Source organism: Oratosquilla oratoria, chromosome 34, assembly GCF_046742065.1.
Source record: "Oratosquilla oratoria isolate Oo_2021 chromosome 34, ASM4674206v1, whole genome shotgun sequence".
Lineage (NCBI taxonomy): Eukaryota > Metazoa > Arthropoda > Malacostraca > Stomatopoda > Squillidae > Oratosquilla > Oratosquilla oratoria.
The window spans coordinates 27,468,714-27,482,322 of NC_134810.1; the positions used below are offsets into that span (position 1 = coordinate 27,468,714).

Sequence of the window (13,609 nt, forward strand, 5' to 3'; positions counted from 1 at the left end):
TTTTCATTCAGTGTGAAAATTTTGTCACTTTTGAATGATGTCAATTACCTTTAGAATCTTAAAAACCTGTATCAGGTCACCTCTGAGTCTACGTTTTTTTAGAGAAAACAGATTCATATGTTTTAGTTGATTTTCGTATGATTTATTTTCTATATTTGGAATCAGTTTTGTGGCTCGCCGTTGTACTTTTTCCAGTCTGTCAACGTCTTTAATGAGATTCGGTGATCGTACGGAAACAGCATATTCCAAATGTGGACGAACTAACGATTTATATAGCTTGTTGATGAGAGATGGACTTTTGAATTCAAAAGATCGTGCAATCAGTCCTAGAATCTTATTTGCTTTCTCAGAGGCTGAAATATACTGCTTAGATGATTTCAGATCGTTACTGATAATTACGCCGAGATCCTTTTTACTATCCACTTTTGATAACGAATTTCCAAATAACTTGTAATCGTACTTACTGTTATTTTTACTTATGTGCATGACCTTCATTTATATGTGTTAAGTTTTATTAGCCATTTATCAGGCCATTGCTGTAATTTATCTAAATCTTCTTGAATATCTAATTGGTTTAAGTGACCATTTGTCATTCCGCACACTTTTGTATCATCAGCAAATTTTGAAACAATAGATTTTAGTCCATGGTCTATATCATTTATATATACTATGAATAGAAGTGGCCCAAGAACGGAACCCTGAGGAACTCCACTTGTAACATTTTTCCATCTAGAATTTTTGCCGTTTAAAACAACTCTCTGTTTTTGATCATTCAACCAATTACTAGTCCAATTTAATAGGCTACCTCTTATTCCGTGTGAAGCTAATTTAGTAAGTAGTCTTTCGTGGGGGACTATATCAAAAGCTTTTGCAAAGTCTAGATATATTAAATCTATATTGTTTCTTTTGTCATAATTCGAGATGACTGTGTTGTAGAATTCGAGTAAGTCACGCAAGAACGTTTCCTTCTGAATCCATGCTGGCTATCATTTATCAAACCGTTACTTTCTAAATGATGTTCGATAGCATATCTAATGATAGTTTCCATAATTTTTCCTACGATTGAAGTCAAGCTTATAGGCCTGTAGTTATTTGGTTTCTTTTTGTCATCTTTTTGAATATGGGAGTAACGTTAGCTAGCTTCCATTCTCTTGAGACATCTCCGGATATGATGCATATCTTGAAAATAATTTCTAATGGAACAACAATCTCATTTTCCATTTCCTTTAAGATTCTTGGATGGCAACCGTCAGACCCTAGTGTTTTATTAACACTGAGTGTCTCTATACACCTTTTATTTATTTATTGTTATATTTACCATAGTAAGTTCACCCTAGGCATTTTACAGGTTTCAGTTTGGAGTTCACTTTGAAGTGTTTAGTTTACGAATACTGAGTTAGAATAGTTGTTTAAAATATTACACATTCCTTTTTTTGAATATTCAAGTTGATCGTCAGCAGATAATAGTGGGCCAATGTGGTTCCTAATAACTTTTTTTTTATATCTAATGTAACTATAGAATTCTTTAATATACTCTTTAGATTTATCAGCGGTATTCAATTTCATATTGTTTTCATTTTTATTGTATTTTTTAAATCTCTCTGTATTAATACATAACTTTGATAGTCATTAGGTACACCCGAGCACTTGAATTTCTTATAAGCATATCTCTTTTTAGCAATACGTTTTTCAGTTTCTTTGTCAAGCCATTTTGGGCGAGCCTGATTTCGGGAGCGTCTATCCTTAAATGGGATGCAAGTATGAATCCTCTTAGTAAACGTATTTTGAAACATTTCCCACATCAGATCTACAGGTCTTTAGCTTAATTTTGCCTCCCTATCTACAAGCTGAAGCTTCTGACGTAGTCCTATGAACTGAGCTTTACTGAAATCGGGTATTTTAGAAACACAAGTATCTATTCTAAAAAGAAAATAGCAGTTTGAATCTAACAAAGTTGTGATCGCTATTTGCAAGAGTTGAGTTTCACCGACTTCTACATCGGTTATCATGCTTTCGTGATTAGTGATCAATAGATCGAGTAAGTTTTCATGTCTTTTGGGCTCTTTTACATGCTGAACTAAGTAATTGTCACCGAGAAAATCTATCAAGCGACTACCTATATGGCCATGTTCTAGAGTCATCCAATCAATGTCAGTAAAATTGAAATCACTCATTATCAACAAGTTCCGGTTGCAGAAACTAGACAGTTCTTGAAACAACAGTTTGTCGTCTGCTAATGATAATGTCTTTGGCTTATATATTACACCTACATTAATTTTTTGTCCATTTGTTTGGGATAATTCTACCCACAAACTATCATATGCATCCTGTTTTACTTTATAACACATGCATGGACATTGCGATATTCAATTTCATACAACAGAACACCCCCACCTTTCATGTGGTTTCTATCCTGTTGAAAGTGTTTAAATCCCGCAATATGAAATTCAGCTTCAAAGTTTCCACCATTAAATGGTGGGGGTGTTCTTTTGTATATTAGAAGCAATGTCCATTCCTATCATATCGAGATTTTTGCTTTTGACATACGCCTGTATTTCTTGGAATTTGTTCCTAATACTACGAGCATTAAAGTAGGCTACATGGTTTTAAGAAACTCGTGATTATTTTTTTTAACACGTCCTGAGTTTCAACATCATGCCTTACGTTATAATTTTGTTCTTTATTGACATCATGCTCTATACTGATATTTCTTTCTTCAATGACATTCAGTGCCTCATGGACATTTGCCCCATCACGGACATCTTGTCGCCCCGTCGTTCACTGACATTGTGCCCGGCACCCCTTCCTAAAATGATCTGTACTCCACTGACATTATATCCTACCGTGACATTTCGTCCTCCACTATCATTACATCCCATCGTGATATTTTGTCCTCCACTATCATTACATCCCATCGTGATATTTTGTCCTCCACTATCATTACATCCCATCGTGATATTTTGTCCTCGACTATCATTACATCCCATCGTGATATTTTGTCCTCCACTATCATTACATCCCATCGTGATATTTTGTCCTCCACTATCATTACATCCCATCGTGATATTTTGTCCTCCACTATCATTACATCCTAATGTAATATTTCGTCCTCTATCGACATTATCTCCTTAAATTATATTTTGTCCTACACTTACATATTGCTCTACATTATTGCTATACCCTACTGTTTTCCCCAGTACACTCTATTTCCCTTTCCCTTCGAGTTTCTACCCCAAAAAAGGAACAAGTTTGTTACAAACTCCCACAATGTGGTTTGTAAGAACATCTTTGCCTCTGCGTGTAAGGTGGATTCCATCAGAAGCGTAAAGGTCATGACGCCTGAAAAAGATATACCAAGGATCAAGGAAGTGGTATCCTAGTTGCGTGCACAATCGTGATATTCTCTCATTGATCCCTATGACTCTACTGTTCCAACACGACCCAGCGTAGATCCTCGGAAGGATCCCACAGACTATGTGACGGCTCCCACGTTCCTTCATCTCCTGAAGGGGAACCTTATAATTCCGAACAAGTTCCTCTGACCTTACCCTACCCACATCGTTACTTCCCGTATGAGTAATCTATATATGGAGTTTTTTGAAACCAAAATTTTAAGTAAGATCATTCCCCCCAACATTACATGGATGCGGTACATTGATGACATCCTATGTCTGTGGCCCATTCAAGATAATGTAAATGATTTTTTATGTAAGCTTAATAATTTGGTCAGTTCCATTAAGTTCACGGTGGAGATAGAGAAAGAAGGCGTTTTGCCTTTCCTTGATTGTAATATCTACCGCCGTGAAAGTGAGTTGAAGTTTAGTGTATATCGGAAACCAACCAACGTTTGTTCATATATACACTATTATTCCTCACACCCTGATGGCGTGAAGGTATCTGTTTTCTCATCGATGTATCTCAGGGCCCTACGCATTTGCAGCCCAGAGTACATCGATGATGAAATAAGATGTATTTACGACATTGGTACTAAGCTACAATACCCCACACATGTTCTTGATAAAGCTTACAATCGTGCTAAAAGGACATTTTACAACCTTAGGTCAACTCAAACTTTCAATATGAATAACTTGCTAATTTTACCGTACCAAGAGAACCTGCAAAATATTCCAAATATGTTACGTAAATTTAACATTAATGTAGTTTTCAATAACAAGAACACTGTAAGACAACTGCTCATAAATAATTCTGTCAATAGTAATAAAGGGTGTGTGTACAAAATACCTTGCAAATCATGTAATCAGTTTTATGTTGGTCAGACTGCTAAAGCACTCACAACACGAATTAATCAACATAAGAAATACGTTAGAGAGGGAAACCAATCTAGCGGTATATTCAACCACATGAACCATTTTAACCACCCAGTTGACTGGGATAACGCTAAAGTCATCACATACAACAACAACATAACAGAAAGAAATTTAATTGAATGCAGTTTGATCAAATCTAGTAAGGGGATAAATGTTAATCTTCATCAAGGTTTGTACAAATTAGATAGTTTTATTTCTCATGAAATTTCAAAATTGTTTGAATTGTAATATAAATTATGAGCAGTTGTCCCATACTTGTTGGTTACCAGGACGGCCCAAACGTCCCATACTTGTTGGCTACCAGGACGGCCCATACGTCCGTCACGTGTACTTCTTCCACTACCTCTCCGAATGCCCTCTTCACTATGTCATATATTCTGTACCTTGTTTCTTCATCTTGTAATTCCTTCTTTGTATCTGCACTGAAGATGTAATTACACGAAAGCGCTCTGCTTCGTTAGTTTACTTTTTCCTAGTGGTTATTTACGCATATATATATATATATATATATATATATATATATATATATATATGTGTGTGTGTATATATGTATATATATGCATATGTATATGCATATATATGTACACATATATGCATATATATATATATATATATATATATATATATATGTGTGTGTGTGTGTGTGTGTGTGTGTGTGTGTACGTACACTATATAACATCCCGTGCCAGTCCGGACCCCGATGGGACTACTGGAGTTATTTCTCTCCATCCTGACACCCTCTCCTTTGATTTTGTTTTCACTTCTCGGTGTTTCAGAAAGCCTCTCGTCCATTCTAGGAGGTTTTCTTTAAATCCTCCAATATGCTTCAGTTTCCATATTCTTAATTTGCTTGCTTTCTTGCCAAAGACTTTCTCCATATCGAGTTGCATACAATCCACCCAGAACCTCTCTAATAGCACATCAACCACCCTTGAGTAAAAACTACATTCGAAACACACGGTTTTATACTTCTGAGGTCGAGTTTGCCATTATGTACATCTCTCGATATTTAACACATGTGATTTTCACAAATTTCACACAATTAACCATCATACTGGTGTCTCCTTCCTTCTTTGAAGTAACACCACATTGGTCCTCTTCCGGTCCTAGGGTACTGTACCTTCTTCTATGAAACCAAAACTAGAATGTGAAATTTGCCCGTCTATTTAACTAGTTACATTACACACGACTGGAACTGTGATCATGGTAACCCGTCTCATGGTCTCCATTGATCAAACTTTGCTACTTATTTATGTTGTCCTCCTAGTGTGTGCGTGTGTGTGTGTGTGTGTGTGTGTATGTGTGTGTAGTTTGCACTTGATTATGCTTCCACAACTCATAATGCACTCTCGCTTTTTATTCTTTGAACCTTAGGCGTATCAGAAGATGCAAAGATATCCATGAGATCCAACGATAAGCTCAGAAATCTACTTGAAGGACAGACGAAGCCCTTGATTGATCACTTGGCTAAAGGTGTAGGCACAGTCGACTTCACCGGTGTCGCGGTAAGTCCAGTCTCTTCGTCATAAAAAAAAAAAAAAAAACCCTCTCGAGAACGAAATTTACCAGCGTTTCTATCCTTGCCGACTGTCGTACTTTCTTACTCAGAGTACAGGCTTCGTTCTCAGTGTTAATCTTTTTTTTTTTTTCGACATTTGTCATTAGCAGCTCTTTAGTCACACTTTTCGAATCAATTACTTGCTAAAGTATATCTTCTGCTTTAAATGAATCAATAGATAATTAGATCAACAAATAGATAAAAAAAATGGATTAAAACGAAAAGTAAACAAATTAATTTTATATCTTGGTATAAATGAAACTAAATTTACTGTGAATAAGTTGAAGCTTGTGTTGATGTGTGGTATCAACTTGGGTTATTTTTATGTTCAACTGACGGTCAGGATCTTGATTTGCCTAAGGCGACTTAAATGTTTGCCTTAAGATAGGAGAGGGATATCTTCATGGCAGCCGCAGAATCGTGAACATTAACAAGTTTTCGCCAATATTTCCTATTTTTACGATTTTTGTTATAAATTGCAAGGAAAGCTTACGAGCATCATGCGGTTTGAAGCCCTCTCATATTCACCATCACTACCCACCGGCTCACCGTTCGTTCTTGTTTTATATTCTAAGTCGCCTCATTGGTTCTGAACCCTTGTCCCTCCATTTGCACATATGGAGGTTGCGAACCAGCTTACACACTATCTGTTGATGCTTATAACATTCCACTATTTATTAGTTTTATTCTTACGAACGTTTGACGATTTTATTCAACTTAGAAAAAGAAACTCTTCATATATTCGCGAATTGACTCTCTTTATCTTGTTGCACCTACAATAACTACATAAAGAGTCAATAAATGGGAGTGATGAGATGGAATGATATCACATGGACAACGATTCCGCGGCTGGATTGACGCACGAGCTTCCAATGTCATTTTGTCTTCCATGCCAAGTTGTTATCATAGTCTCACATATTGAAGTCCTGAATCGCTCAGACCTCCAAATGCTTAGCCGCTTTGCACTCCAACAGAACAAAACGATTGGCAAAAACTAGTGGCTGGCCTGCATGACACCAATTTGTTGGATTCAGTGTTAAATTCCCCTTCTTGGAATTAACGGGCGAAGTTGCAGACCGTTCCCTGGAGCTGTGGGAAAGTTGTGTAATTCTTTAGTAGAACATTCGAGAGAAAATCTAATGTATAAATTTTGTTTTTTCCAGGTATTTTGTAATTGTGACTTCGTTTGGCTGACAAGGAGTGGTGCACTCGGTGCTCAGATAATGAATCTTAACCACTGCATGTCAGACGACGGAAACACACAATATGAACTTGATCAAGGTATTATAGATTTCCTCGACATGCTTTGTCCAAAGCCCTAAAAAAGAAAGCAAAAAAGATGGTATAATAATGACCAGTGTGGGAAAAATCTGTAAACCTAATTGGTTTATGGGATTTGTTTCAATGGTAGGGTTTTCAAATGTTGGTTTACAAACTCCAAGGGTACAAGCGTTTGTACCTTTTCTAAAAGGTACAAACGCTGTATCTCCTTGCCCTCATTCCTTGATGACGATGTTTTTAATTCATAAATTTTGAACAGATGTGCCAAATGACATTTGTGCAACAAGTGTCATTGTAGGGCTACGCAGAACATCTTTAGTTAGCCATTGTACAGTGTTTGTTGTGTGTGTGTGTGTGTGTGTGTATATATATATATATATATATATATATATATATATATACACTAGACCACCCGTGACCTGTTGGGTCATATAAAATTTTAAATGATACGTTGTTAATAAAATGGTCAATAAAATCTTTATTAAGACAATGCTCTTATATTTACAACATTCTTTGTACAATTTGAATGACTTAAAACACTGATATTTTCCTTTTTCTTAATTAACTCTACTCAGCGCAACATATAATTGTCCATGCTGAAATACAGGTTTGTCTAGGCAAACTAAAACTTTCTGAAATGTCTGTCCTTGAGACTTATGAATGGTCATGGCAAACGCTGATTTAATTGGAAACTGAATTCTTGCGCAAACGGAATATTGTCTCCTTCAGAAGAAGAAAAAAAAAAAAATCATGGAATTAGAACGATTTCTCCTTGGAACTGTGATGCAATAATTTTTAACAACAATCAAATTATCATACAGCTCCTCCATTATTAGTCTAGTGACGTTACATAAGCGTGGTGGGTCAATATTCCTCATACACATGTTTGGAGCTCCTTTCTTGAGTTCAAGTTTATGGGGAGGTAGTTCAGACAACTCGAGCGAGTCGAGAAATTCTGTAGGGTAATGTATGGCTTCTGTTCCTACACAAACGGAATTAAGTGAAAAATATTCTTAGATTTTTCCGGGGAATGTTTCAATGCACTTATGATTTATTGTTCTAACTGTCGCATTAAATGGCACTGATATACAGTTTTCTGCGAACATTCTTACTGAATTATCGAACGAAGGATAAATGTATTGAATGCATTGGTCAACATTACGTCCCAACATGTCCACTGGCTGTCCAATCTCATCATTTTCATTCTTTTCAATCTTGTCCTCGCCAATCTTCATCAGTAACTGAAAGTATTCATCACCTTCTTCTTGAACTCTAATATTTCGTTTTAAATGGAATTTTGTAAATTCACGCCACAAATACAACTCTTTGATGCAAGCATTGTAAACGTCGGCATCATTTCCTCTCTTGACGACTGGCAGTAGTTGTCTGAAGTCACACACAGTCAATATCCCTCCGAATGGTTCATTGATAGTCCTGTCGGCTGTCTCAAAACTCTCCCTCCTCATCATTGGACATTCGTCCCAAATAATTATTTTTGCTGCCCTTATCAAGTCAGCTGTTGGTGATTTTTTTTTTTTTTTCAAAATTACAAAAATCATTTTCTCTTACATTGAGAGGAAGCTTGAATCTAGAATGAGCAGTTCTACCACCAGGCATCAATGTTGCGGCAATTCCTGATGATGCTACAGCCAGTGCAATTTGTCCTGAGCTCCTTACTTTTGAGAAAATAAGTTTTATTAAGAAGGTCTTTCCTGTGCCTCCTGGAGCATCGATGAAAACAAATGAAGAAGAGCGCGTGTCTAAGCAACTACATATGAATTCATAAATGATTATTTGTTCCTCATTTAATAAGCCTTGGTGTGTATTTACGTATACTATTTGTTTTGCTAGATTGTAGCTTTGCTCAGCCATTATGTCTCTATTTAACTGTGTCACACTAGGCTGATTCTGAGGCAAAGGCAACTCAAAGTCTTGCAGTGATTTGCCAGCAGCACAAAGTTTATCCTGTATGTACCTCAATGTGTTATCGATGGTATTTTTAATGATCAACATATTCTGATCATTAGCTTGCTTTTGCATTGCATTTCGGTAATCCTTTGACATAGAGTTGGAAAAATCTCTCACACAACTCAGAAGGATTTGAAACTTCTATGTTTAGGAGTATTAGGCTTGATTCACACTATCGGTCCGGTCGCGGTCCGCTCACGGTCCGGTCCAATATTATCTCATTAATTTCAATTGAAGCATTCACATTGGCGCTCTCGCTCCGGTCACGGTTCCGTCAAAAGATATTTTGACTGGAGCGAGACCGGACCGTGAGCGCCAGTGTGAACTCAGTTGCCACGGTCCTGCTCCTCCTGCTCCACTCCAGTCGAGATTCAGCCCTCATATAAGCAAGTAATGTTACCTTCTGCCCTACCAAACCATGGATAATCCAAAGAAAACACCACAATGGGATCATGAGAAAGTTAGAAAAATGATAAAAATACGTTTTCTTTTTATTTATCACCGATACAATGACAATGCGTACAGCTAGGATATGCATAAGCACCAACTGAATAAAATACAACCTACAAAACTTACTTTAATTTTGTGGATTCAGTTGAAATGCTAATAGAATTAGTCATAAGGTAAACCAGAGCTGTACGACCTGACTTCGCTGCACTACAGTGATAACGTGGCGAAAGAAGCTGTGTTGAAATAAGCAGGCAGCTGGGTTGTGAAGGTAAGAAATTCCATACAATAGCCTAATGTCCACTGTGGAAATGCATTTCCTATTCTCACTAAACAATTTTCCTATACAATAATGTTTGCATACTTATCATATTGCCAAGGTACTGAGAGAAAAAAAATACACATTATTAACCGAAGAAAGAAATTCCATATGTATAATAACAGCCTATTATCCACTGCGAAAATGCATCTCATTAGCTCACTCAACAAATATTCCTACACAAGTTTGTTTACTTATATTTTATTATTTTTGCCAAGGCATTGAACCAGCTGGGGAACTGAAATAATCTTTCAGTGTTTCTCACGCCAAAAGCCTCCTTTGTAGCATTTCCCCCTCTTCCTCTCATTGAACGTACTGTGTTTGATGGAGGCATGGCAACAGTATCTGGTAATGCAACAGCATTTGGGTGTATCAGATTATGAAGTATGCATGTTGTTGTAATGATTGCATTAGCGTTGGAAGGCATAGCTTTAAGTTTCCTTAAATATATTCTGAAGGTTTGCACAAGAATACCAAATGTGCACTCAACTATCCTCCTGGCTCTAGATAATCTATAATTAAAAATCCTCTTCTCTACTTTATGTTCAGTCTGTGAACCTGGGTAGGGCCTCATAAAATTTCTCTTCAGCGGGAAAGCCTCATCTCCCACTATAACGTATGGTGCAAGCACATTAGTGCCAGGAAGTGCAGCATCTTTTGGTACATTTCAGGTCATCCCCAATTTTGGATAGTATTTTCTCAAATGTTCCTTTGTTCATTCTGTAATAGCTGTGGAATTTACTCTCCTCGTCAATAAGACGAGGATACAGAGTATGAAATTCTCCTTCAGTCTTCCTATCTTGCAACATAGGATGAACCCACAATTTCTTTCTTTTTCTATTTTGTTTTCCTTCTTCATCAAGTGCAATAGCGATTATTGCCAACTCGGCGTCAGAAAAGTCACACATCCTTCGTAACTGATGGTAGACTTCTACTGGTGTCGAGGGAGAGGCAATGGCGGGAACGAGAGTGGACCGATAGTGTGAATACCTCAGAACCGAGAGCGGAGCGCGACCGGACCGATAGTGTGAATCAACCCTGAATACCTCAGAACCGAGAGCGGAGCGCGCCCGGACCGATAGTGTGAATCAACCCTTACAGTGAACAAATCCCTCATCGCTCTTGGCAATCTTGTTCTCTCTGTATCCTCCATAGTTTGTACCCAGTGATTTTCATCAAGCAGTAATCCTCTTTCTTTGCAAACAGCTTTGAATGATGGAAATACTTGACCTTCTACAGTTTGCAATGATTCGAAAGAATTAGGTCCTTTTACATGATGAAGCAGTGAGTAGATGCAATTAGTACAAGCATTATATGACAATGAATGTCAACAAAACAGAAACTATGAAAGTGGAAGGCATGGAAAAGAAACAAATCAATAAATAAACTAACCGATTAACCAATCAAATAACAAATCGACAGGATAGATGAATTAGAAAACTTACTTTTACGAAATGACGATGATCGTTGGCACTGCTAGAGCTATTTCTGGATAGACAACAACATTAGCTTACACATGAACAAATTTTTTTTCGAGTCTACAGCGCTACCAGCCATTCGTTATAATATTAAATTTATCATACCAACTGTTTCTTGTTTTATTTTCAAAATGGTTTTGTCGTCAGAAATTTGGTGCTATGGGATTTACGCTCCCAGTGCCTTTACATGGAATATTTGGATACCTTACCCTACTCAACATTAAACTTCAAGATGAGTTGGTTCACATATGTAGATGGCATTGTTATTATTATTATTATTATTATTATTATTATTATTATTATTATTTTTTTTTTTACAATTTTTTTTGGGAGGGAGACTTTGGGTTCTTTAGGTGTATTCTTTAATATTTGAAATTATTTTGTACCTAGCGAGTGGATGGTGAAAGTTTCTTCAATTCTGCGTACTAATTTTTGTAACATTTCTTAATATGCCCTCAGAATCCACTATTCTTCCATGACTCATCTTCATCAAGTGCTCATAAGTATAAGCTCAGCTTAGAAAAAAAAAGAGAAGTATGCAGTGGTGATGAAATCAAAACACTGTATTACATTATCGTTTGTCCTGTTTCTCTTACCATAGAGACGGTTATCCACAATGACATAAAATGACCGAAAAAATATGAAGTGTGTTTATAACGTCTTTATCACCTGATAAATTGGCGAAGTGTGAAATCTCCACCACCCGCAATGTCCAGATGATGAACATGGATGGGATTTTGTCGGCAAGTGCGTGCATTCAAAGGTCATAGATGTATAATACAATGCTCACGTCTACGCTAGTGGCTCTCCTTCTCTCTGATGACGTTTATTACTTATTTGGGTCTGCCAAATGCTATGCGTGTTTACAAATTATATAGGTAGAATTTGTGCTGGAGAGACTAACCCAGTCTATTTCTAATTTGTGCGCACAAGAAAACACGTTTCTATCTTTCACTGCATCCTAATCTGCTACTTTCCTTGTCAATTATAATCGGTAAATATAAAATTGTTTCCCAGTCTCACGGATGCATTTCTTATCTATATCATTAGATAGTGCTTATCAGTCTGAATATTTTGAATCCCTATAAATAAGTACAGCAAATTGATAGTAACGTCAGTAGCCATTTTTATTCCTATTTTATTCATTTATTTGCTTGTTTATTTATCTGTTTATTCCATCTATTTATTTATTAATTTAATCAAATTTGCGAGGCTGCGGTGAAGAAAAAGAACCGCACCCACCCTCATCTAACCTGGTAATTATAAAGATGCTTCCCCCCCCCAAAAAAAAAAAAAAAAAAAATCGTACGTCGCCAGCGCCCTCGTCGCTCGAAGCGTCAAGTGGAGGTACTACACGTGGCTGACGACGCTGGTCATCCTGTTGGGGTGGGGTGGGGTGGGGGGGAGCCTTGGTGGTGAAAGCGTGGAAGTGTTTCCTCTTTATGGGCATTGATGAATAAGTCTGGACAAATTCTCAGAGAGGAACTTGTCTTTTATCCCAGGCCGTACCACCCACTCTTAAAAAAAAAAAAAAAAAAAAAAAAAAAAAAAAAAAAAAAAAAAAAAAAAAAAAAAAAAAATATATATATATATATATATATATATATATATATATATATATCCTATCCGAGAGTTGATCCTTGACATGGTGCATAGGCTTCAGAATCTTAATGACTACAAAAGCCCATGGAGATGAAAATCTCTGCAGGGTCACCCATATCGAACAGCCTTTATAGCAGGGGTGTCCAAAGGGGTCGATGAGACCATCCAAGGGGTCAGTAGATTGCTAGGGGGTCGATAAATAGCCAAGGGGTCGAAAGGGGGTCAGTAGATTGCTAGGGGGTCGAAAGGGGTCAGTAAATTACTATGGGGTCGAAAGGCAGTCTTTAAAATTAAATGGTTGGCATGAAATGATCATGTTCTCTTCTTGTACTGAAAGAGAGAATACTCAACCAACCAATATCTAAACTTAAAGAAAAACCATGTCAGTTCATTCAGAGTCGAAAATCCTCCCCGTTCTGTGCATGTAGGAAGAATCTCACATACATCCACATCATGAGTGAACATAAAGATGACGAACTTGAGTAATATTATTGGCTTCAATATTACTTATAGCAATATAATAAAGAATATATAATATCACTCTTACAGCTATTGATGAATTATAGATATTAATTCTAAAACACTTATGTTTATGTATATGTGAAAGTATCTGTATTATTGGAACGCC

At 36.8% G+C, this 13,609-nt stretch overlaps 1 protein-coding gene across 1 annotated transcript in view; it reads left to right on the forward strand.

The window, feature by feature from the left end:
* The window catches only part of LOC143018140 (oplophorus-luciferin 2-monooxygenase non-catalytic subunit-like), a 44,132-nt gene extending 32,644 nt beyond the window's left edge, over nt 1-11,488 (forward strand). Inside the window, exons 7-8 of the mRNA XM_076173276.1 lie at nt 5,703-5,833; nt 7,050-11,488. Coding sequence (XP_076029391.1) covers nt 5,703-5,833; nt 7,050-7,208 — 290 coding nt within the window. The 3' untranslated portion in view covers nt 7,209-11,488. The remainder of the gene's footprint in view (nt 1-5,702; nt 5,834-7,049) is intronic.
* The last annotated feature ends 2,121 nt before the right edge of the window (nt 11,489-13,609 follow it).